This window comes from Phaenicophaeus curvirostris, chromosome 7, assembly GCF_032191515.1.
Source record: "Phaenicophaeus curvirostris isolate KB17595 chromosome 7, BPBGC_Pcur_1.0, whole genome shotgun sequence".
In the NCBI taxonomy this organism is placed as follows: Eukaryota; Metazoa; Chordata; class Aves; order Cuculiformes; family Cuculidae; genus Phaenicophaeus; species Phaenicophaeus curvirostris.
The window spans coordinates 20537850-20564681 of NC_091398.1; the positions used below are offsets into that span (position 1 = coordinate 20537850).

General features: G+C 37.8%; 1 protein-coding gene across 1 annotated transcript in view; it reads left to right on the forward strand.

The window, feature by feature from the left end:
• The window catches only part of TLK1 (tousled like kinase 1), a 71427-nt gene that overhangs the window by 42499 nt on the left and 2096 nt on the right, over positions 1–26832 (forward strand). Inside the window, exons 10-20 of the mRNA XM_069861136.1 lie at positions 863–999; positions 2232–2420; positions 10310–10376; positions 14533–14630; positions 17237–17318; positions 17604–17695; positions 17782–17871; positions 18551–18720; positions 21115–21250; positions 23739–23850; positions 24134–24241. Coding sequence (XP_069717237.1) covers positions 863–999; positions 2232–2420; positions 10310–10376; positions 14533–14630; positions 17237–17318; positions 17604–17695; positions 17782–17871; positions 18551–18720; positions 21115–21250; positions 23739–23850; positions 24134–24241 — 1281 coding nt within the window. The remainder of the gene's footprint in view (positions 1–862; positions 1000–2231; positions 2421–10309; positions 10377–14532; positions 14631–17236; positions 17319–17603; positions 17696–17781; positions 17872–18550; positions 18721–21114; positions 21251–23738; positions 23851–24133; positions 24242–26832) is intronic.

Here is a 26832-nt window from a genome sequence, read left to right on the forward strand (position 1 = left end):
AGTTAAGTCTACCTGTGGTGCATTCCTGAGCTCAGTTTGGTGCAAGTTGTAACATAAATGCTCTGCCAATGGAGTTTCCAGGCTAAGTATAGTAGGTGCGCTATTTCTGATATCTAAGTGGGCTTATCTAGTATAATAGACTGGTACAGAGATAATTTTAATTACATGTCTGTACGATGCTGATATGCTGTCAGTTTTGCTGTATTTACAAAAAAAAAATTTGTTAATTATGAAGAGCAGCAAACTTTATAGGAAAACAAAAGTCAAAACTCAGGGGTTTTGTGCAGAAATCTTCATTAGTACCAATTCTGACAACTCACAGAATTGCTAAGTTGGAAAAGACGTCCAGGGTCATCGAGTCCAGCCATTCCTATCAAACACTAAACCATGCCCCTCAGCACCTCATCCACCTGTCTTTTAAACACCTCCACAGATGGTGACTCGACCACCTCCCTGGGCAGCCTGTTCCAGTGCCCAATGACCCTTTCTGTGAAAAATGTTTTTCTAATGTCCAGCCTGAACCTCCCCTGGCAGAGCTTGAGGCCATTGCCACTTGTCCTGTCCCCTGTCACTTGGGAGAAGAGGCCATCACTCTCCTCTCTACAACCTCCTTTCAGGTAGTTGCAGAGAGCAATAAGGTCTCCCCTCAGCCTCCTTCTCAAGGCTAAACAACCCCAGTTCCCTACATCTCCAGATGTTTGAGTTCTGCAGAAATTAGAATAGGTGGAGTAAAGTAATAACAGGTATTTTCATCTTCTCTCCTTCTATCTCTCCTTGTTGGAGGAAAAAAAAACCTTGAGTGCTTTTACTGACTTTGAACACTTAGTATTACTAAATATGGGGATTTTTTTTGTTTTATTAGAGCACACAGGAAAAGCTGGCAAGCAGAGAGAAGAGCATGCAAGACAGATTGCGCCTGGGGCATTTTACAACAGTTCGTCATGGTGCTTCATTTACTGAACAGTGGACGGATGGCTTTGCATTTCAAAATCTTGTAAAGTTAGTCAATGCTATGTTCTTAAAATTCTCACTAATTGTTAGTTCCCTCTAGTGGATTTTCTTATTACTAAGATCCTAGGATTAGAGTGGCTTTCATACATTGTATTTTGCTTTGCCTTTTGAAGCCTGAGAACATAGTACAGCACTTCCTAATCAACTGAGAGAATAGTAAGGCTGGGTGTCTTTTGAAAGACAGTTTGGTTTCACTAGATTTTAGCTATCCTTAGGAAAGTATGAATGTACTAAACAGCATGTGATTAGTTGGCTCAGCTGGTAGAAAGAGCTACAAAACTTGATCAGTGATTTTTCAAGCAGCTAACCACGTATCATTGGGGATCATTGGGGTAGATGAGGTTTGTGAAGTTCTTATTGGTCACATAGGTGCTGCCTCTGCATCCATCGCTGTAGCAGCTTTTTCAGGCATCCAGCTCCTCGGTGCCATGAGGAGTGACGGATCTGGCATGCTCAGGTAGGTTCTAGTGCAAGCAGATGGGAAAGCAGCCACCTAGAAAAGAGCTGCTGCAACAGGTGTTTCAGCAGAGGTGGGATCAAGGTAAAGGGCTCTGGGAGACCATCAGAGATGGTGGTAAAATAATTATGCAGTGCCTCAAAAAGTGTTCTTTGGTAACAAGTCTTGTTTCAGTCTTTGCGGGGAGAGAGAGAGGTAAAAATAATTCACCAAGATTTTTGGTTTTGAAGGGCGGTATGTGGTCTGAGCCATATGTGATTGTCTAGGGCGCTGGTTTTTTTAAGACAATCTTAAAAACAACCTGTATATAAATTTTGTCTAGAAGATCCAACTGTTTGCCATATAACCAACCTGATTATTTATTTGGGAATGGCCAGAACAAATTCAGTATGTGGCCTATAAAAACCAAGTACTCTCTATTGACTCTGCTGATTTCCTTTGATGGTAGAAAAGAAGGTATCCACCAGCCCAGATACATATTTTTTTTCCTTTTCCTAGTACAGAAATTATGTGTAACGTTTTTAAAAACAAAACAACCCCCAAACCAAAACACCCCACCACATATTTCAAAAGTAACTTGTTCCAAAACTTCAGCAAATTTTTTTCACCTCATGAAGAGCATTGGTGTTCTTTTTCTTGGGAAACATTTTCACATGTACAGTAAGTTTTCTAAAGAATTCATAATGCTTTATCAGTTAAAAGATAGTTCTTGAAAAGATGCAAAATTATGAAACTTTAATAATGCTTTTTTTGGGGTTTACAGGCAGCAAGAATGGGTGAATCAACAAAGGGAAGACATTGAAAGGCAAAGAAAGCTCCTGGCCAAGCGAAAGCCTCCAACTACAAATAATTCTCAGGCACCATCTGCCAATTCTGAACCCAAGCAGAGGAAAAATAAAGCTGTGAATGGGGCAGAAAACGATCCCTTTGTTAGACCAAATTTACCACAGCTGTAAGTTTAACATTTCAATCAGTCTTTTACATAAATTCTCAGATATTGTCTGTGTGAGTTCTATTCAAATAACAGCTTAAAAAACACTCAGTATATTCAGCAGCTATATTCTCACTAAGGACTTGCTGATGTTAGGAGAATTTGCACCACTGCCTACGAAGATGTCATACAATTGCTCAATTTATTTTTGGTAAAGTCACTAGAGAAGAACCCATTCCGTGTTTATGCAATGTTCCTTCTGTTGTTCTGATCTAGAGGAGTCCTTATTCTGGTTTCCTACTCTTGTAATTTCACTTGCACCTATCTTCTGTTTATTCACATTGGTTTAGGGGCCTCTCCTTTAGTTAGAGATCATTTCTTTTTTCATACAGCAGTCTTTAGCTGACAAGAAAAACATCTTTCAGCCTTTAGTATTTAAAGATGTGTCCAAAACAAATGGAAAAAATCGTATTTTTTCCCCTTCTGAATCTAGGTCCTGAGAGCAACTACCAGAATTCACTGATCCAATTTCACATATTGACTGTGTTGAAATTTTTTTATCATTTAAACATGAAAATTGGGAGCCATTGAAGTGTTCTCCATTTTTCAAGCGACATTTTTTCCTGTAGACAGAAATGATATAACTTAAGGCATGGCAAGATGTGTCCTCAACATTTATTCTGAGTTTTTTAAGAACTTGCTGCTTGGAGATACTAGTTATTGGCTTTGAAGCTAAGGGGCTGCAGCTGATAGTGTATGCGTTCCTAGTCAGCTTAAAGAAAAAGTAAACAACTAGGGTGGAAAAGACTTACAAATTAATCTGTTACTTTGCAGAAGTAGGCTACAGGTGTTGAACATGGTAGCCTGTTACCTCTTACATGTAGAGGTAGTAATTTATACTTCTGGGAATCGAAGGGTAAATAAATTACTCTGGTTAGATCTGCAAAATAAGTCTCTTTTGGGCCATCAGTTTAATGATAGCTGTGTGTGTTTTGCATAATGCATCATTCTTAAAGTTCACATTGTGAAATTATTTGGCTGGGACTAAAATATAATAAAAATACAGTAGTAAGGCTGGTGATGTGAGCAAATCTCGATTAGTGTTCCTCCTGTATTTTGGTAGGAAGCAAGGAGTCATCACTCAGATTGTTTAGTAATACTAGAGCCTGTGTTTCTTCTTCTTAATTAATACTTCTGAATAGTAACGTAAAGATTACAGTCGTGTTAAAAATAGCTTTTTGCTCAAATATAATACCTCTTGTTATTAAAAATGACATTTAAGTAATGGAAAAGTCCTGAGAAAATTACAGAACATTCAACTTCCCAGCTTTTGACTATGTCTTCATTCGTGTTAAATTTCCATAATCTTATTGCTGCTTTAGGAGGTGATAAAGTGTACATTTGGGAAAAAATACGGAAGACCTGTTCTAATTGTTAAGTAGGACAAGATGAATTCTTGAGAACAGACGTCTGAATGTTTTCTGGTGTTATGCAGTTTTAATTAATTTCCAAAGGACTAAAAACTTTACAAATTTTCATTTGATTTGACTTAACCAGTTACATTTTAAATGATACATGAAAATGCTTGCTGGTTAAGGAATTGCGAAGAGAACAATCAGAATTGCCCTTTTGTATTTAATGCTACCATAAATGTAAGCTGTTACTGAATCAGAACTATTTTACCTTTAAGTATCCTAATTTGATCATTGTATAACATAGATATGAGATTGCTTGCCTGTATGATGAGCTTAAAAATTTTGCTTCTGCCCTTTACAATGTCTGTAATGTGTCCTGAGGTCACGGGATCACTAAGGCACATCTTGCTTTTAGGCCTCTATGTGAAAGGGCTTTCTAAATGTTTGTCTTTAGGATTCATTATAGTTTTGTATAGTAGTAGTATGTGTTGACTCCCCTCTGCTTTTCAGTACAGAATTAGATGTGTTTTATCTTGGTAAAACAATTATTAGTTGTGCTTTTCCATTTTAGAGTAAATTTGTCATCTGCTGTATGTGATTCCCTCCTATTACATTGTGCTTATCACTGTTCCTGTGTTACTTCAAAAGTAATGATCTTAATTAGTGTAGCCAAATGGAAGAGGTTCTGCTTGAGAGACATGGGGAAATGCAGAGCTGCTTGAGATTAATGAACTAAACCGCTAGTAAATCAGTACAACATATATGCTAGTGATTAAGCAGATCTTTTTTAAACAAACAACTTGCTAGCAGTTGTTAGCAACAAGTGTTTCTACCACTGTGTTATTTGCTTTAGAAAATCTCTTCAGCTGCAGAGATTGACAAGACTAAATGACCTATAATGATAATACTGCTTTGTAACAAGCACTATCGAAGCCCTGTCTGAAAACAGGCGTTGCCTGAGGAATATTTTATAAGGGTGTTATTTTAGTGTAGCTGAATATACTGTGGTCTCTGATACAAATTTAAAAACAAACTTTTTGCAGTGAAATTATTAGTATATGAGTGGCCATCTGCCAGTGTCCTGTGAGCGAATGGTGGGTTTGATATTTAAATAACATGTGGCCCAAACCAAAACTAAAAAGTAGTTTCAGTTTTGAGATTCGTCTTTCCTACTGAGCAAAGTACTTTTGTTAGTCTTACATGAAAGGAATAAATTGAAATTTATTCAAAGAAAAACCATTTATTGAAGTAAAGGCTGCCTTTTTAGCCCTGGAAAAAATATCCGTTCAAAACCTCTATATCAAATTATTTGAAGACTTGAGAGATTATAATGCTAGTTTCCACTTTTTGGAAGCAGCTCTTATTTCACTGGACAATAATTTCTAGGCGCAACCTTTTATCTATTTTAGGTGGTGTGGTCCTTCCTGTACAGCTTCAGCTGTGTCAGTTGTATTCACTTCCCAGTCATCTCTTCCTTTCCTTCCCAGTTTCTCCATGGGAGTCTATATGCATCGTTGTCCCAGCATGCAGTTTGGAATAGGAGAGCAGAGCGAGCTGGCAGAATTTGTAACTGTAGCTGAACAAATGCATCGTTTAGAGGGAGCATTCTGTTCTGTATGGAACAAATAAAAATATTTTCAGAAACTTTTTCAGGCTGAAGTGCCAACAATATGTCTGGGTGTTACAGGACAAGTAAAGACAGCCCCTTTCCTGAGGCAGTCTCTTTCTAAGGCAAACATGGAAACAATAAGCAAAAAGACCTCATAGAAGGCTTTGACTTGGTCAGCATGTGCCCATCCTTGTAGAAATTCGAGGAACTAGAGTGGGAATGAGGTTGGAACAAAAAAAAAAAGCGCCTCAAAAATTGTGGCCAAAAACTTATATTGGATACGTTTGTGGCTACTTAGGGGCATGGCACATTCTGCTCTGCCTGTGTGTCCAAGGTGATTTTTCAGCTGGGAAAAGGTAGGAGGAGAGATGGTTGTAAGTGTACTAGGCTTGATCATCATGAAAACCAAGGAGCATATGGCCATTTTGGTTTGTTTTCTTGTCTGTATCCCCTAGTAAGACTGTTTTGATCATTGAAGATCGTTTTGTCTGATCTTGTGAAGCCCCATGCATACTGTGTCAAAGCCTTAGAAATTTGTCTTATGAAAACATTGTTAGACTACTGGAAGGCCTGTTTTTGCTAATTAAAAAAAAAAAAAAAGTTTAAATTGGAGATAATAAAGCCTTCCGGGACAAGTAAGCTGTCCATTTTCTTCCAGCAACAAGTAAGGGTGGAGCACCATAGCTCTACACATAACAGGAGAACTACAGTACATGCACAGAATATGTCCAGTGCTTTTTTCGGGAATTTCAGGAGTTTGTTGCATGTGTAGGATAGTTTGTGAAAATTCAGGACTTATTGCTCAATAATTCTGAGCAGAAAAGATCATGATCAGGAACAGACTGTCACCGGATTAATTCATCCAACCTACTCCCAGCTGCCCTGCTTCCCCAGTGCTCCTCAGATTAACCTTAAGCCTAAGTGTCCAACTTAAGTTCATTTAGTGGATGATAGCAGCCTCGCTCTGGCTGATGTCTCTCCCTTGTGCTCCTCAGCCTGTCCTCTGAATTTGCATGTCTCAGGTGGTGGAGGTTCAACCCCTGCTGCAGGAAATGGTGTCTTGTAGGTGACCTCTGTTTTCAGAGGGTGCCTCCAGCATGCCACTGCCCTGCAAAAGGCAGTGGGATGGATGCACTTGGGAAGCAAGGAGCTGATGGGAAGCAGACTCTAAGCTGGATGTTTTCAGCCTGTGCAGTGAGGTGGTAGCCTATAGCCAGAAAACAGACAACATGCTCACCGTCATTGTTTTACTGCTATTTATCATGTGTTATTTTACTATGAATATAAAATAAAGTATATTTTAGCTACAAAGTAATAAAATCCTACTTCTAAAAAAAAATAAGTAAATGTTTCTGAATCTGAGGGAGTAAAGTTTTGTTTTATGGAAGTAAAGGAACAAAATCCAAAGTGACTATGTCTGTGTACAGTTCAGTGTTTTATGTGCTTTCCTCCAAAATGTGGTGGTCAGTAACAACAGTTTCAAATTGCTGTGAATCACGCTGTGCCTCTAATAGAGTTAGATTTGTTAGGAAATAGAAAAATCGAAAACAGTCACTTATTGGGATGTAGCATGGAAACATGGAGTGACTTTGAATCTTAATGTTTTCAATATGGCCTCTAACTTGTGCTCTGTGCTCAAGAGGGCTATTTAAGAATCTTGTGGAAGTCAATGCTTGCTCAAGCCATCTAGGCAGTTTGTCTTGACTCTGCATAGATAGCTGAGGTTTTATAAAAAGGACCAGATTTCCTATTTTATGTTAGTTTTTTCAGGGGATCAATGTTCAATGAAAATTTTATGTTTTCAGTGTGTTTTACTTGTGGTTCAGCTTTACTAAGCCACCTAAATACTCTTCTTCCTGAGAAAGACAAACTTCACTATCTGCTTTTCTGGAAATGCACAAACCTGTAATTTATTCTGCAGACAAGAATCTGGAAAGAACAGTATTCAGCCTTGTACACACTGGCATTGATCCTTTCCCTTTTTTAATTGAGAATTTAATCCATGTTAGAATAGTTAGCTGTTTGAGTGGAAGGATTGAAAAAATGTCAGGAGTGCCGCTGTGAGTTTTCTAGCGTGGCCTTGATGCTCTCTCTGATAGATTTAGCAGATGTATTACAGCAGGAATTAGCAGTTTTTTTCTTAGGTTTCTTGCTGTTGTTTGAATGGTAGAGAGAATGCATTGCCAGCTTTCCTAGCTATTGAGACACCTCATTTCACATTTCATGTAATGCTTCTTCTTATACGATGTAGTGTAAATTGTCTAAACGCAGAGGAAATTGTTCCAGGAAAAGAATATAGAAGTTCAGTCCCAAAAATCTGGTACTAAGGGACCTTTTGCCTTTCTTGAAGAAGCAAATTTCCTCACCCTGTTGCCTTCAGAGTGTTTGGGGATGTCTGTTGACTTGAATACAAAGCTGGTTTTAATTCCAGTAGGAAAAGGTGCAGAGTAAATTTGTATGATGTTTCTTAAAAGACAGGATTGCTTCCTTCTCAAATTCTGGCAGGGCATGGTCGTGTGTGCTTTTATCACCTGATCTGAGTATTTTCTATGCACTATAGACCAAAAAGTCAAAGAAATAACTACAGTCTTGTGAGGCTGTTTCCAGGTTCTTGGAAATTTAGATCCTGTGGTCAAAAAAGAATCCAGCAATTTCACTTGTGGAGAATATCTGGTCAATTCAGTCTTCTGTCCTGGCCAAGTCAGAAAAAGGGCAGTGAATTTCAGTATTTATGGCATCAGGATGTAGGAAAGGGCACTATGAAGGCTTCAGAACCACCAGGTTTTATCCTGAAAAGATGCACTCATTCATTAACAACTTCTGAGACCCAATAAATACAGGGTTTAGAATTCTGAAAACTATGGCGAACTTCATCCATATTTAAAAGGGGGGAAGAAGTCTTACAGTTTATTTGATTTCTGCAAATTTTATCAAAGTTGGTGTCCTACACCTCTGGGGAAAGTACTACTGATTCTCAAGATACTCTGGTTCTTTAGACTTGCAGTACGAACAGCACGTTTAGCCTTCCAAATGCCTTGTGTAATCTATCTTTCTTGGACAGTTGATAATTGAACTGGCTAAAATATGGACTTTGTGAAAATGTATTATGCTATTAGGTTTAGCTTTTCATCATGCAAGAAAGAGTAGAACTAGGCAAAAAAAATAAAATGTTTAATTTTAATTTGTCTGTAGGGTTTTGTGTGAATCTTTTCAAGGAAGCTATACCTCTTTCTCCTTTCTCATCCCATGTTTGACTCTTCCCATCCATGACAAGTGATGTCCCTCAGGGATCCTTACTGGGACTGGTGCTGTTTAATATCTTCATCAATGATATTGACAGCGAGAGTGAGTGCACCCTCAGCAAGTTTGCAGATGGCACCAAGCTGAGTGGAGTAGTTGCCACACCGGAAGGACAGGATGTCATCCAGAGGGACCTGGGCAGGCTGGAGAAGTGGGTCTGGGTGAACCTCATGAGGTTCAACAGGGCCAAGTGCAAGATCCTGCACCTGGGTCAGGGCAATCCCTGTTTTCAGTCCATGATGGGGGATGACGTGATTGAGAGCTGCCCTGCAGAGAAGGACTTGGAGGTGCTGGTTGATGAGAAGCTCAATGTGAGCTGGCAATGTGTGCTCACAGCCCAGAAGGCCAAACATAACCTAGGCTGCATCAAAAGAAGCTTGGCCAGCAGGGCGAGGACAGGCTGAGAGAGGTTGGGGTTGTTCAGCCTGGAGAAGAGAATGCTCCGAGGAGATCTTGTAGTGACCTTCTAGTACCTGGAAGGAGCCTACAAGAAAGCTGGAGAGGGGCTATTCATAAAGTCTTGTGGTGATAGGGCGAGGGGCAACGGGTATAAACTGGAGATGGGCAGATTTAGACTAGACATTAGGAAGAATTTCTTCACCATGAGAGTGATGCGACACTGAAAGAGGTTGCCTAGGGAAGTTGTAGATGCCTCATCCCTGAAGGTGTTCAAGGCCAGGTTGGATGGGACCTTGGGTAACCTGATCTAGTGGGATGTCCCTGCCCACCGCAGGGGGTTGGAATTAGATGATCTTTAGGGTCTCTTCCAACCCTAACTGTTCTATGATTCTATATTTCCCTTCATCATGTGCATCTCCTCTGGAATTTGATGTCTCTTTTGTTTCTTTTCTTTGGTGGTTTGTTTTCTCTTTGGTTTTGTTGATTTGTCAGATACTGCATGCAAGTCGGTTTATGGGTTCCTTAGTTATTTTTACGTATGAAACAACCTCCTGTGTGATAACTGACTTCATGTCTTAGCAAGTCTACAGACAGTGGGGGACAACTGAATTAATTGTAGCCAGGAATCTTTTATCAAAGGAAGATGAAAAAGGAATAAGTGAAAGAGCTGCTTGCCAATTCAGAACTGAATTTGTGGTCTTATGCAAGGTGTAGAGTTAATGAACTTGGGATGTATGGGTTTGCAAAGCATTCTTTAAATCACAGCTCAGAAATCCAGCGTTATCAGTCTTGCCTAGTTGGTTTCTGGATCTCCATCCTTTGGTTCATTAAGTGTAAGAGTTGAGAACCAAGCAGAAGAGTGGCATCAGCTAAAATATTAGGATGGTCTTATGATTCAGGATGCGCCCAGATAATCTAGCAGGCTCTCTGAGGGAGCAGAAATCGTCCAGTGGGTGAGGCAGTTAACATTCCAGAGTACCAGACCAGAGGCATTCTGTAAGTATGTTTTGACCCTGAAATTACAAACCAAGATATTCATGTGGTTCAAAAATGTAGTCCTAGTATTGTGGTATTAAATAATAAATGTAAGATACTTACTTACTGTAGTATTTAAGAAAGAATGCTGTTGTTTGGTTTACTATCATATAAAAGTTATATTTATCTGTTTGTATTGGGTTTTTTTTCAGTTTGACTCTAGCAGAGTATCACGAGCAGGAAGAAATTTTCAAGCTTCGATTAGGACATCTCAAAAAGGTGTGTATGTGGTCTGTTATTCTAAGGGTTTTTTGACCGTGTCCAAAAACATAAAAACTGTTGCTGTCAAAATAAGGAGTGGACTGTTTGAGAGCTGTCTGATTAGAAAGCATTATACTAAAAGTGCTATACAATTTTATGTCTTAATAGTGACTGTCCTTCTTTCTTTTTGTGCAACTTACCATGAACACTGGGATACAGCGGAGTAGTAGAGAGCCCATACAGTGTAATACTGTGCTGATTCCTTGAATCTTTCTAACACTGTAACAGTGATGATGCCACCAATACTGCTGTTGTTTCACAGCTGAAGAAATGGAGTCAGCCAAGTTTGATACATGGCTTTTTACGTTAGGTTTTAACCTTTAAAAATGTCCAGTTTACAAAGCACCACGTTTCTGAACTATTATCATGTTTTCATCATCTACAGTATCCGCTTCAGTTATTATCAGTTAGCATACTACCTATCACAAGAGAGAATATAATTTTCTTACTTCTGTGGAAAAATCTTTTTTCTATCTTTACAAAGAAGATTTTTTTTTTACAGAGAAGATTATTTTTGCAGTGAGATATTTTACTCTAGTTTTTGACTTTTGAAAAAAACATTACTTTTTCTTTTGAAGCCTGTCATTCTACTCAGTCTGCTTATTCAAGCTAAGCTTTAGAGGAATAACCTGTGAGGAGGAATGACAGTCAAAGCAGGCAGAAATACCTCAACAAATGTGAAAGGAAAGTACCTTTACCTGCTGAGCAGTAGTTCTTGACATGTTCAGTCAAAACAGGTCTTAGTGTTTTTCCTCTTGAAATGTTGCAAGAGGCTGTTTCAGGCCTGTTCTCTTCAAATGTACAAATCACCTGTTATAAATCCTATTATAATAAATGGAACTGGGCCCCTTGAGAAGATGCTGCAAAGAATATGACAAGAAAGTTCTTGAATCTGTGGTAGGGAATCCGCACATAAACTTGCTGACACTGGTGAAGTAGACTGCCCATGCAGTTCTTGTTGTGCTTTAGCCCCAGCCAGCAACTGAGCAGCACACAGACGCTCGTTCGCTCCCTGCTAGTGGGATAGAGGAAAGAATTGGAAGAGCAAAATTGAGAAAACTCATGGGTTGAGATAAAAACATTTTAATAGGTAAGGCAAAAGAAGGAATTTATTTGCTACTTCCCACCAGCAGGCAAGTGTTCAGCCACCTCCAGGAAAGCAGAGCTCTGTCATGCATTAATGGTTACTTGGAAAGACAAATGCTATTGCTACAGTTCCCCCCTCCCCTAGCCCCCCCTCAGCCCTCCATCATTCTTCCCTCAGCTTAATATGCTGAACGTGATGTCATATTGTGTGGAACATCCCTTTGGTCAGTTGGGGTCAGATATCTTGGCTTCGCCCCCTCCCAGCCTGCTTGCTGATGGGGTGGGGAGAGGAGCAGGAAAGACCTTGACACTGTGTGAGCACTACTCAGGGGTAACTAAAGCATCCGTGTGCTATTAGCACCGTCTTCAGCACAAATCCAAAACAAACCCCCACACTAGCTACTGTGAAAATAATTAACTCTCCCAGCCACAGCCAGCACAGTTCTTTGTTAATGCGTTAGAAATAGTTCCAAACTCGCATGATTGTAGAGGTCTTTTCCAACCTTAATGATTCTATGAAATACTGTAGGGTTTTTTTCATACTTTAACTTTTTTGAAGACTAATGGAAATTTCAAGTGACTTATGAAGAAAGCTGCTACCATGTTGTTTAGAGCCTGAATTTTGTTTCCACCTTAAGTATCACTGCTGGGGCACAATTTATAAGAAGGAACTTCCTTGACTAAATGCCAGAGGGGAAACAAATGTTATTTCTTAGCAAATCATGTTTGAATACGTCTGAAAATAGACTTGCATTTTCATTCTTGCGTGCAACATGGATCTTTTTGTTCACTAAGGAAAACAATTCTGTTGTTCTTTTTACGTGGCTGTATTTCTTCCCTAGTGCTTCTTTGCAGATTACATTATTTCCTTCTTTCCTTCTGCATGTGCTGTTTTGCTGCCTATTCCTTTTTCACTCTCCAGATGCTTTCCTGGTGCTCTTATTTTTCTTGCCCTGTACATGCTGCTGCCACCAGTTTTCTTTTCCTTCTGCTCCCCAGGAAATTCTTTGCCAGCTAGCAGCTTTGGTCCTGGAGAGAGGCTCTTGTTTTCTCACTTTCTTTTATATAGCAGTGACCTGAGGCAGCTAAGCTGGTTCATTCTTGCTTAAAGGTATTCACAGCCTGAGTGTCCTAAATAACAGCTGGAAACAATGCAACCAGCCAGTTCTCTTTGGACTAACATTGGCCTATGAACCACATTTTGAGAACCACTGAATTGCATAATATATGAACAAAAAAGCCCCAAAGAGGCATAACTGATGGATTTTTTTTTGTCGGCCTTTGGGAAGAACATAGACAATTGTGTGTGTGTAAGTGTGTGGCCTTTTGCAGGGAGGAAAAGAGCTAGAATATTTTATAAAGAACAATTTGGTTATGAAGAACTGCATGTCATTTCAGGGTATTTAGCACAGAACTGCAAAGATTGATCTAAATACGTAATATATAAAATACATAAAAATAAAGCGTTAAACCTTGTATAAATGGATAGGGAGGGGAACCCTTGACATTTTATGTTAGGAAGAACAAATGGTCCACCCAGATCTGCTGGCAGATTAGTATTACTTACTCCAGCTCATTAATTGATTTTAATTTTCTGAATGGAGGTTCATCAAGTGTCCAGTTTTGGTATGAGAGGTTTTTTTCCTTAGCTTAATGGGAATAATTCAGGATATCCACTGAAATCATCTAGTCTGGCCTCAACTTGTTGGAAATGTGGTCATTTAATGCGTGTTTTAGATTATATAAATACAGTTGTTGTTTCAGGATGTGGTTTTATGATTTACAGTTTTTGGAAATACCAGCTTTACAGCATTTTATCTTCTTTCTGCTGCCTTATACCTCCTTCCCGTTATACCATGACTTGTTGCCTTGTTGCTTTTACCAGCACCACCAGGTTGTGTAGCCACAGTATAAATTGGATTGGAGAACTGATCTAGCTTCTTTCTAAAACCAACTATATATATTTTTGAGACTAGTTTTCCAGCTTGGTCCATGTGGCTGTACAAGAGACTGTGCCAAAATAACAAGTGATGATGTGGGGTGCTGCTTCCACTGGCACTGCTACAGTAACAAAAAAATACATCTCAGATGCCAGGCCTTCTTTTTCTTTTTCAGCTAAAATAATTCCGTAATTATGAGCTTTCTGGTATGGACTAATTTTGTCTCCCTTTTATTCGAACTTCCATGTTATAGAGATGCTGTTGCTGAAATCAACATAACCTTTTCTACAGTGTCTTTAAATGAGTATACATTTTTCATTTTGAGTATAGATACATAAGTTTCCACAAATTAGGCATCGTGAATTCTTTACCTTTTTAGAGAATCTGAAAAAACAACTGTTCCAGTGTTTTCTAATATGCAGCATAGAGATGAGATGATTTAAGTGTAGAAACCAGTTAGTGAATGTGCTAGTACCTGACATGCTTCCTTTGAAATTACACTCAAAATCTCAGGCAATACACATTCTACGTTTTTGATTTTAGTAAGAGACAAATGGAAAAATGTTTTAAAATTAGCTTGGATTTGATGTCTTGTATCAACTTCTTTAGAATGCTTCTGCTGTAATGACGTATTCTTTTATTCATTTTTTGAGTTTCACTTCAACCTCAAAATATTTTAAATATATTTTCTTAATTTGTCAGTTTGTACAAAATCTATAACTGTTCGTATCTTGGGTTTTTCTGCTTTGTACATCAATTTCAGACCGCTTCCCAGATAATTTCTCTCCTTGGCTGAAGCACAAAACCCAGCTGCCTCTCATTTCAAATAGCATCCCTACAGTGCAGAATAAAACTGTGAACATCCCATTACCTGTGGGTTCATGGACAGAAAGGTTCCTTGAAACAGGCTTTTGCCTTATCTTTCTGAATTTTTCTGGCGTTAAGAGAAAAGCAGTGCTTTCTTCTAGTTCAGCAGGTTTTTTTAATGTAATGTTCCTCCATCACCACTAGTATTGATGCAGGGGTAAAAATATCCTTTTCAAACGGGTAGTAAATGAGCTTTTATATTTCACTCTTTTCATTTGCAGGAGGAGGCTGAAATACAAGCAGAACTTGAACGTTTGGAAAGAGTTAGGAATCTTCACATAAGAGAACTGAAAAGAATAAATAATGAAGACAATTCACAGTAAGAGACTTGCTGTCTGAGTTTTGCATGTCTTTTCTAAAATAATGCTTTAAAGTCACATTTTACCTACGTGAGAGAGGCTTATTCACACATTTTTCTTTGTTTCTCTTTGTTTATGTGTATGTTTTAAACACCAACTTATTTAAACTTTTTTTAAAGTATAGGAATACTTATAATTTGATAACTTTATTAATGGTTTTATTGAACATGCAAGAAATAACATAACAATTTATAGTGCAGGATAGCTAAGACCTGCTAGAGCATATTACTAGCCTAAAAATGCTTTTAAGGGAACCTAATGCAATTTACTTAGCTGACAGTAGTGCAAGAAAATGGCAGGGAGGTTTGATGCAACAGCAGCAATGTTTAAAATCAGATTTGGGTTTTTTCTGCACTTTGATTTCAGGTACCTGTACTTAGTAGGAAAAAGACAAATGCAAAATCTTCTTTATTATGTTAGATGTTACTCTGTACTTCAGCTTGCGTGGCAATATATCATAGTGTTAAATTGTTATTTATTGTTAGCTATTACTATGTAGGTTTGAAAGTAATAATTACATAACTAAAAAAATAGTCTGTCTTCCAATTTCAGCAGTACTTAAGGCTGGCACTGTTGCTTGAAAGGAAGTGGATCTGCATGTCCCCGACTACTTCATTATGCCCTTGCCTTGTTTCCTTTCACATGCTTGTAATGGCATTTCTTTGCTGAACAGACACTGGAAATTGATCCACATTAAAACCAGCTCCTGTGTTTTATTTTCTGGATTAATTTTAATCCTGGATGAATTTCCTGGTCTAGTTCTTTGCCCCAGTTGCAAAAATGTTTATGCTGCTGTGAGGAGAGGGCAGCGTAAAGGTGGAATGAGCAGCCAGGGGGAAGGAGGTGATGAGACTTTCTGAACTAGTAAATATTCATGAAACACTAGCTTTTAGATTTCAGGATTTTAATTTATTTTTTACTTTCTAGACAGAATAAAGATTTTAAACGCTTCTAAAGATTGAAGCAACGAGATGTGAAATTATACTTAACTCTTTTAATGGTCTCTATATCCTGCAGGAATACAGAAAACTTCTGTTACCAAGTGGCTATAGTGCTAATTGATTGCCAAATTGGTGGTGTGTTTTGGATATGAAAAATAATGGGTATTGATGCTTACGGTTCAATGACAGAATACTTCCTTTTTTAAAATAAGTGCCTTACAACAAATGAGCAAGCAGTTCTTTGCAGGTTAAACAACTTTTTTTAATCTTCAGTGTTTTCATTAGATTTTTATTTTTTTAAAAAAGAAAAGAGATCCTTCAACAAAAAACAATTAATGCCACAGAAAAGCAACAGCATTTGTGTAAATATTGGCTATGTGGGACAGAGAATGTCCAAATTACAATCTCAGTTGAAAACACAGTTGCAGGACATGGACAAGCAGAATACTGCAGCTTCACTGCTCATTTTCTGCAATGTTGCCTCATTTTACAGTACAGAACAAAAAGCTTTATAAACTATTTGTTCATGGTTTTGTGGGAGTTTAGACTTGAGTGTTTAGCAAGTGGCCAAGCTGCAACTTAAAATATAGGAGACAGAAGCAATGGAGAAGTCATCTAGGTCTGTAGGCCCTGCTGTCTTTCCTAACACGTCTTGGCAACATGGCCGTTAGATAAGGGAGAAGGTTCTGAAGTGGAGTAGCTGTTGGGGCTTGACTCATATCGTGTTGGATTTTCAGCTGTGGTGCAAAGCTGAACCCTTTTTTGTATTCTAGCAATGTTCCCCTCTGCCCATGTACGCCCTCCCTGAGCATCCCAAATATAAAGTAAACTGCAAAATTTGACATTGAAATATGTGTTTTCATAGTGAGGAAAACAAAAAAATAATGTTTAATAGGGGCGCACAGTAAGCAAGAATATGCATCTTCCCTCAAGTACTACACTGTCATTGCATTAGAAGTGTGATGCGTATTCACCCCTCTACCCCTGTGGCTGGGTGGAAGGATATGTTTTGTCTTCTGCACATTTCAGGAGAGAGCACGGTCCTTTCCTCTGTCCTGCAGCAGCATTTTGTGTTTGGAAGGACTGCTTTCTTCTTGCTTTTGACTAGAGTACGAATAGTCAGTCCTTTGATGCACTTTTTCCCCATATTGCTGTTTGGTGCTTGTTAACTTCTTAGTGTTATATAAAATCCCTTTTGTTAAAGACCATGTATATACAAATGGTCCAGTCATGTTTCATGTGAAATTGGAAGAATATCCTTCTTATTTGTTCTGGAAAGCTGAAGTTTGAGACTTCTCTAAAATTCGGCACAAGGAAAGAACTCCTGTATCATGTTCTTAGATTTAAGCATACTTTTCTTATCCTCATGAAAAATAGAGAAAAATAATGAAATGTTTGCCAAAATTGATGGGTTTGACGATGGTGTTGTGATAATATTTGTACACTAACTAGTGAAAAGGTACTGAAATTGGCCTTGTATAGTTGTGCCATGAGGTATAATATTGTTCAGCTTATTGGATACTGCTAGTAAAAAGCAAGCTCCATTTGAGAAGTAATACTAACAGGTTTACATTTTAGACTCTGTTTGTATACCTTAAATAGATCTTTTTTTTTTTCCTTTTGAGATTTAAAGATCACCCTACGTTGAATGAACGGTATTTGTTGCTCCATTTACTTGGCCGAGGTGGCTTCAGTGAAGTATACAAGGTAGAGTGCGTTGGGTCTGGTAAATCTGATGCTTGAGCCACCTACAGATGTATATATAATTTTCAGGGGGAAGGAGGGGGGATTTAGGAGGATTGTAAGATGGTATACTCTTCAAACACTAGTTGAACAAACTTTGGATTAACCCATTGAGGGAGGTAGCTTTACAATAGACTTGCCAATAGACTTGCGTATTACATGCCCGTTTTTTTTCCTCTCTTTATTGGGTGTTATTTTTATTGTCTTTCATTATAACTTTCCCATATTTGTGGTTTTCTTTTTTTTTAGGCTTTTGATCTTTATGAACAAAGATACGCTGCTGTGAAGATTCACCAGCTTAACAAAAGCTGGAGGGATGAAAAGAAAGAAAACTACCACAAGTAAATATTAATGACTTATGCTTCATATGTTAAATTGAATAGCATTTTATTGATTGTAGAAGGTTAATGTATCCATCTTCTTCTAGACATGCCTGCAGAGAGTACAGGATACACAAAGAACTGGATCACCCCCGAATAGTTAAACTGTATGACTACTTCTCCCTGGATACAGATACGTAAGTGCATTAAACGATATATTTTCTATAACTTGTCAAGGATTTTAGTGCTGTGGATTAGCTAAACAGAAATCAAGAGTATTCCAACAAAAATAATATGTTCTTGCTTTTCAAAGGGTTTCGGGTTTCCTTAAGGGTGCTTAAAAAACCCAGAAACACTAGTTGCAGAATTTTGTCTCAGCTAAATATTACTGATGAAAACAGTGTTTTGCAGCACGTGATTAGCAGTGCTGCAATGGTTTAGGGCAGAGCAGGGGATGCTGCAGGGCAGCTCTGAAAGGCTGTTGTAGCTTAGACAAGCTTCCAAGACTAAATGACATCAGGAGTGTTATTAGCCTAAGTGTAGCCACTGGGCTGCACCTCTTTGCATGAAATTGTGTCGCATCTTAAGGGATAGTGAATGAATTTTTCTGTTGAGAAATGTGCCTACATAAATACAGATTTTTTTAACCTAGCCTCTCATCAATATGGGTGCATTTTCTCTTTTGGTAAGTATGAATGTTGTGATTGATTTCAGGTTTCATAAGCTAATAGCTATGCCATGTTCTGTTAACATATATTTTAGTATTCAGGCATCCGTTCTTAAACTTGTCAGCATCAAACTAGGTTGTCATATCTCCATTTCTGATTGTGCTGTTTGAGATGTTATTTATTTTTGTCTCCCTGAATTCTATTCTAGGTTTTGCACGGTGTTAGAATACTGTGAAGGCAATGACTTGGATTTCTATCTCAAGCAACATAAATTGATGTCAGAGAAGGAAGCTAGGTCCATTGTAATGCAAATAGTAAATGCACTACGGTATCTCAATGAGATCAAGCCCCCTATTATACACTATGATCTTAAACCAGGTAAATAAAGAACTATTGCGATTGAAAAGGTCATCTTTTTTTTAATCTTTCATTTTGTTCATGCCTGAAAACACTGAAATAATCTTCTGCATGTCAAGCTTATTGTAAACAACTGAAACACTTAGTATTTAAGTTTTTTTCTAGATTTATTACCAAAATAATCTCTTTACTTTGGAAAAATTTTTGTCATAACTTCTCTACTTTGTATTATTTTGATTTGAACTTCTAGAAGGAAGGTCAGTATAGCATATTGATACACACATTGGTGTTTAGCAATATAAGCAGATAGGTTCGACCCAACAAATGATCTTATCTGGTTATTGTGGAATGCTGGTATGTAAATAATTTTTCAATTATGTATTTCTTAGCCTGTAAAGGTTTGAAATGTGTTATCAGTCATGTTCAGCATTCTAGCACGAGCACTTTGAAACAGGACTTTACAGAAGTTTTCTTTACAATGAATAATGAGCATTGTCATAAACGATATATTCTGTCTTGATTCCTTGGCCTCTGTTTTACCACCTTGCATGAATGGTGCTTGTATTCTTCATGTACTTTAATCTGCTACACTTCTAAGCGTGGGGTTTCTAATATAACTCTTAGTATTTTGCTTGCTGCGGTGTAATAAATTGTTCATATAATAGATTGCTGCAAAAATAATTGCCATTTTTACCCATCAAATTTAAAGCAGTGTATCTCAGCTTAGAGTGAAATTTATTAATTGAAATAAGAAGCATTAGAATCTATGCCTTTTTGCCAACAAGAACCAAGTCTGTTTATTCCAGTAGCATAGAATTCTGGAGTTCTGGAATGTAATAATTCTTCAAAGGTGTTTTGAACTACTGTTTGGTTGTGGGAAACCTTCTCTTGCAGGAAGTTGTCGAGATGCTTGAAAATGTAGTAATCTGAGAGGGATGTCCAGTGAGTAAGCTGGGTGAGGTAGAGTTTTGTAGCCCAGCACGTGCAGCTTCTGCAGAGTCATTTGTGAGATATGCACTGTGGTGTCATCACAGAGAACTGGTCCTTTTTGATTGACCGATGTTGGATGTAAACAGTTCTTGGTGTGTTTTGTCAATTTCCTGGCAATACTTCTCTCCTGTGATGGTTTTGCCAGGATTCAGGAAGTTGTAGAGGATGATGCTACTTGCTGACCACCAAACAGTGACCGTAACCTTCTTTTGAGACAGTTTCAATTTGGGGAAGCGTTTTGGTGGTTCACCTCAGTCCAGCCACTGCGCAGAATGCTGCTGTTTGTCATATAGAATCCATTTGCCATTACATGTCGCTATGTGATCAAGAAATGGATCGCTATTGCTGCACGACAGAGGCGCAGAGCAGACTTTGTAATTGATTTTTTTTAAATCATGCAGCACCCATTTGTTGAGCTTCTTTTAATTTTTCTATTTGGTGCAAATGTTGAACAACTTTAACCTCTGGAGTTGTTTTGTCTGGGTCCACTTCAGTACTGGCCCTCAGTTGGCAATCACAGAAGGGTGTCCACAACCCTCCTCATCTTCGAGGCCCTTATTTCCATTACGAACTTTTTGGAACCAATGTCAAGCTGCACATCCAGTGACAGTCCCCTGGCCAAATGCTTGGTTGATATTGCTAGCAGTTTCTACTGCTTTACATCGCCTTTTGTACTCATACAACAAAATACCTTGAATTTGCTTTATTTCCCATCTTTAATTTGACAGAGTAATATAAAAAAGAATGAACAGTGAAAACAAAACTGTTACCATAAATAAGTAGAGTGAATTTCATGTCAACACAGTTAAGCGAAAGTTTAATCGAAAATATGCATCACAGTTTACAATGACAAAAATGGCAATTATTTTTGCACAAACCTAATAGATTTCCCTCATATACTGGAATTGTCTGCAGTGTATTCTTAGTCTCATTAGCTGTTGTTCTCAGAGGAATTTCATCAAATAGCTTTGATATCAAGAAATTGCTTACAATTTTAAGAGATGGCATAAGATTCGTAGTGTTGCAGCAATTTCTTGGCACGATTTTGTGGCATATGCAAGCCCTGGAACTGCACTATAGGATTTGTTCTGGGCAGAAAATTATGAAACTTGATTGTAACTGGTACACTGCTGTGTTTTGGTGATTCCTTGCTACATTTTGGTGTTTCCTTGATGTCCATCCAGCTCCCAGCTGACAGCACCATTTCACATCATAATGACAACGTAGAGAGTTCATGAGACTGCACTGAAATGTGCCATGAAGTCAAGTTACTCTAGACTTGAGGGTATAAAGATGATGGGAAGCTGTTACTTATCCCTCACGAAGTTAGATGTTCCTGAAAATTGAACCTGGTTTTGAAAATAAAGCACTCTGTTAGCTTTTTTTGAGGGTTGTTCTTTTTTTCTTTTCTTTTTTTCTGGATAGGTAATATCCTTCTTGTAGATGGAACAGCATGTGGAGAAATAAAAATTACTGATTTTGGCCTGTCCAAAATAATGGATGATGATAGCTATGGTGTGGATGGAATGGATTTAACTTCACAGGGAGCAGGAACTTACTGGTAATGCCTGGTTTGATTGTGCTGTTTAGACTCTGGGTTATTGTTCAGATTTCATAAATGTTCTAGTAAAGCTTATTTGGTGGGAGAGCTAGGATTAAAACTTCTAACATGGATGGCAAGCAAAGACTTTTGTGCAGTACTGTGAATGTTGATATTCCTAAATATTAGAATGGTATCATAGCAAGTAAGATAAGAGGATGTGAGCATTTGTTGTTTATTTGTGTGTATGTATATACATATATATAAAAATGTGGAGGCGATCTCTAGGATTTAGAAACATTGTTTCCCTGAAGAAGCAGGTGTTTAATCTTTGGCTGCATGTGGCTGAAGACATTTGACAGAGCTATGATGATTAAATGTGGGTGCTTAGTCCTTGGAAATCTTAGAGTAGGGATTACCAGCAGGTAATGTCCTTAGGACAAAAGAGTATTTACTCTTCTATCCTAAAGGTTAATGACAGCCCAGCAGCTGTGGTTTGTTTTCTATGTGCACTAGCATGCTTGTTGAAAAAGCTGAAACTTTAAAGCTGCCTACAGAACAGGAATGACAGTAAGCATTTCATTGCTGACATAAAAGCTGTTCCTAGAACTTACTCTCAAAAGATGCAGCTTCTTCATGGCACAGTAGCTCATTGAGCCCGAGTATGTGGTCAGGGTGGATGAAATAGAAACCTTATATTGGCTAGGTTGTTACTTGTGAATTCATCTGCTCTTTCTCTCGTCACTCTGCCTGTAGCAAGATCAGTCAGGAGCTGGAATCTAACTCTAAACAGAGAAGCCAGTGTAATTTCTATTTACTCTGCAAATTTTCTCACATTCGGAAGTTGCATGTCATAAAGTTTCTGCCTTTTCCTTCAGAATTTTTAGAAAACAGAACACGCGTACTGTTGCACAAGTGCCAGTGCACACATGCTGTGAAAATATGAGTATTCAAGTTAATGTGTTTTAGAAGTGTTAGACTTCTGCTACTTTTTAAATGCTTTACCTATTTAAACACCCACTTAGATATTGTACAGATATATGTGCCACATTTTTGGCCTCTGGGTTTAGTCTAAAGTGCCACAGGCACTCATGGTGCTGTAAACCAAGAGATGAAAAAAGGTCTGTGACCGTTAGAGGTTCATGATGAATCTCGATGTTTTTAGTTAACACTTTCTCTGAGCCCAAATCTTCGTTAAGGAGGGAAATATTTTGGGTGAGTTTGAGGTGAGGAACGGGTGTTCAGAGCAGATTGCTCAAACTGTCAGCAACATAGTGCTGGAAGGGATTTCCTCAGTCACTGGGCCTGGTTACCTGCCTTCCCAGGCAGTTAGCTCACATAATCTCTTTTGTAAACTTAGAGACGTTTGTATTAAATTTAGTTAGTGTTTTGTCCCCAGTAATCTGATTTGAAGTGTGTTCCGTAACCTCAGTTCTCTGATCATTAGAAACCTAATCTTCTAATTTACAGGCTGTGTTTATTTGTGGCCAGTTTATACTTGTTTGTTCCTGTGCCAACACTGTCCTCCCTGAAGTAGGTTACTTCCCTTCCTGGTACTTGCTCCTTGATGTTGTTAGAGCCGTCAGGTTTTTTTACCCTGAATTATAGTTTCTATTCATCGGATCCATCTCAGTAGCTTTCTTTGCACTTAGATCACTTTAAGCTCATTTTTCTTGAATGTTGTAGTAAGGGTTGTAGTGGAGTATTCCAGAAGTGATTTTGCCATACTGTGTGAAATTAATGTTTGTGTTGCAGTCTTATCTCATTTTTCTGCTTATGCCCACTTTCCACAAATATTTCTTAAGAATTTTTTTAAAGCCTTATACACTGTTGATGAAAGAATGTCTGGTCTGTAGTTGCTTTAATAGTTTTTATGCCTTTTTCAGCTTAATCAGTCATACTTAACTGCCCACATATTGATATGCTGGGGAGGTTTGGTTTTGTTTTTGAAGGATGTTCCATTTCAGAAGTTCTTTTGTAATTCAGGAATGGCACAGGAACTTCCTCAACTTTCAGCTCTTAAGGTGTGGTTTCCTGCAGACCGTAGGAACATAAATACCGATAGTCTTTGTCTATCATGTACCCCTCTGGTTAATGTTATCATTCTTAATAAGGGCTTAGGTAAAGGGTCTTTAAGCTATACATAGATTATCTTTGATTCCTAACCAGGACTTGCTGTAAAATGCCCTGTATGGCTTTCATCTTCTCTTGCTCTGATAGATAGAAAAGGTCCATATTTAACTGATTTTAAAATGTGGTGATTTTCAGTGTTTATGCTGTATGAAATAGACCCTCTATTGGACTGACTATATAAAAAACTGTAATGTCAGTTTTGATGGGTGTGAAATGTGTTAGAATGTGTATCATAAAGCAGCTGTACAATTGTCTAAAAGTCAGAGATGTGTGTGTGAAGTGTTAGTATTTAATTTAATTAATTTGGTATTTGAACAGGTTCTAGTGATGCTGTGCATCTACTTGCAGACATTGAGATGCATGTTTTGTTTTCCAGGTATCTGCCTCCAGAGTGTTTTGTAGTTGGCAAAGAGCCACCAAAGATTTCTAATAAGGTTGACGTATGGTCAGTTGGAGTCATCTTTTTCCAATGCCTTTATGGTAGAAAGGTGAGGAGGGTGTTGTTTGAAAATCTTCACATTTCAGTGTAAATACCTGTTTGAAGTAGACTGTGAATTACAGTCATAAAGACATGAATCTATGTGGAAGATTACTTATGTTATTTTTTGATGATGTGCATTGATACAAGAAGTGTAGAAAACCTTGACTGAAACTTTTCTTTATGGAATGATTAGCAGTTTGCATTAACACTGCAACAACTTACCATAGTGTACTTATTTATCAAATCAAAGTGGTTGAATAACTGAAGAAAATCTTGGGCTTACTTTTCAGCCATTTGGCCACAATCAATCACAGCAAGATATCTTACAAGAAAACACAATATTAAAAGCCACAGAAGTTCAGTTCCCTGTCAAACCTGTTGTAAGCAATGAAGCCAAGGTAAGTTTTTCTACAAGCTCTTGAGTAATGATTAAAACATTCATAATAAAGGATTTAACTGTAAAATTGCTGTTAACTTAAGAATGCAATGAGACTGAATGTGTAGGAAAACGTAATGGAGAACTAATAGTCTGATGTTTTTATTTAAGCAACTTATTCTGGGCCTTGTTAAAGTCATGTACTTGAAAGCGAGACTATGTATAGATTCCAGAAATTTGCAAGCAATTTTGAAGTAGGCTGCCTCAAAAATTGTCTGCTTGCTTTTTCCCAGAGAAACTTATGTGTGTTAGTCTGACTAGAAGTTCTTGTGAACTGCTTTTGCTAACAGTAGCAAGGTCTTTCTGGAAATAGTTAATGTTACTCTCTGCAGCCTTATTGGCTTGAAGAACTATTTGACTACCAAATACCTGGAGGATATGCCTGTTAATGCTCTTTCCTCTGAAAGGTCATCGCGTGTGTGTATTAACTCAAAGCTAAGTTCAGAAACAAATTCTTAAGGTTAAGAATTTTAAAGGTATGTTGCTGCTTATTTGAGGAATAAGCCTGCCAGAATAATTGATCTGACACAAAGATGTGAATGGCAACATTTGCTCTGTTTAAAAAACTTATTTTGAAATGTCTGCAGTATCAAACTCATCTCCACAGATTAGCTATTCAGAAACAGATTAGGGTGGTTTCCCAAATGACTGCTGTTATGAACATCCGTAACACAAATTCGATTCTGTGAACATGAAAGAAAACATTATATATGTTACTTGTTTGTAAAACTGTCCCAATTTTTGAAAGATCTGTTCATGGCCAGATGCAGTAGAGGTGTGCTCGTTGAAAAAAATGCCATGATATTAGAATGCCTGCTGAAGTTTCAGCAACTAATTAAATGTACTTAGATTTGGGACACAAGCTGCGAAAAAAATAAGGAATGTTAGGATTTAGCTTCTAAAGATTAAAAGGAAAGGAAACATGTCTCTAGAGGCTGTAACTTCTTAAGAAAATAAGTCTTCTGGGTACATCAACCTGCTGTTACAATTTGTGGTATATTTCCATTGTTTATACTTTCTAAAAATAGTGTTTGTGAGCAAGTTCCAAGTAAGTTCATGAAAATTTGATTGAAGATTTGAAGTTTGTCCTGGGGTTTTTTGTTTGGTTGAGTTTTTTGTTTTCATTTTGCATCGCTTAGATGTAGTTGACAAATGCACATCATATAAACTGGTAACATTACACTTTAATAGTTTATATCCCTGTCTTTTAACTTTGTTTCTTTGTCATTAGCAGTTTTTATATGGACGATGTCAGGAAAAAGTAGACAGTTCAGCATGGAGAACTGGCAACTTATTTTACATTCTCTGTGTTTCCATGTCCTGTTTGTTTGTTTGAAAGAATATCATAAACTTTCAGTGTTCTTCTCTATTATTAACATTGTCACGTAGATGTGCGAGAGAGAGAGGAGTTATTCTCTGGTGGAAAAGCTGTAAAACAATTTCAGACTAACTTGTTTTTGATGACTGTGTAGGATCCAAATTGTCTTTCAGATTTATAGGCCTGGCAGTTGGAAAAGAACAGCTTGTAAACTGAAATTATGATTTGGAAAACATGGAGATGAAATAAATATGGAACCTGAAATGACAATGTTAGTTAGCTTTCAGACTATAACTGTCCTTTGATCCTCCTAACTTTTTCCTGGTTTGTGTGATGTTTGCCTTTGCATCGCAGTAATGTGTCTGCAGTGGCACAGAAGCGTGAAGTATTCCATAAACGTTGTAGACACAAACTGTTACTCTGAGATCTTACCAACAGTTCTAAACAACTCACTTGGTATAAAGGATTTCTTGTGAATAATTTGAATAAAATCCAAGAACATGTGAATATATATTAACAGATGTGTATGATTTCTATTTTTTTACCTTGTTCACGCTGGATATGTAAGTGATAGAAGTGAATTCTAGCAGGATTCTTTGGAACTTGCATCAGATTTTTTCCTTTAATCTCCAGTTTTTAATTGGAGCCAAGAACAAACAGCTGAACAGATTTATCAAAGACAAGATATGTAATTCTTTTAAATTAAGTTCTAAATTGAGTAATGATGTGCTAATCAGTTCTGTAGCAATAATAAGGATTTTCTGTCATTAAATGTTGAAGCCCAAGCTCTCAGGAGACCAAATGTTCTGTGTGTGTTAGACACAAGACTTGACAGAAACTTTCAGCAAAAAAATGACTGACTAAAGTTGTATGGACCTAAACATGGGTTAACATAGGGTCTCAAGAACAGTCCTGAAGCTAGATACAGAACTTTTCAGTTGATTAGATGTTTTGAAGATTGATTTTTTTTTTTCTGGGAAAAGAGTTGCAGCTGTGTAGTGGTTTCTTAGTCTGTTAGTTGTTTAATGCCTGTTGGTCATAGGAACCACCATTGTCAGATTTCATGTTTTGCTCTGTTCTGTCATGGCACGTGTGGCAATGCTGGCTTTCGAAGGTCAACTAAAGTGCTGAAATTCTCTCCCCGCATCTTCCTTCCATCTATTCTTCATCTGCTGCACAGCTGAATGGTTTTAGAAGCTCTGTAGAGTTCCTTTCTATTTTTTCAGTCCACTGAC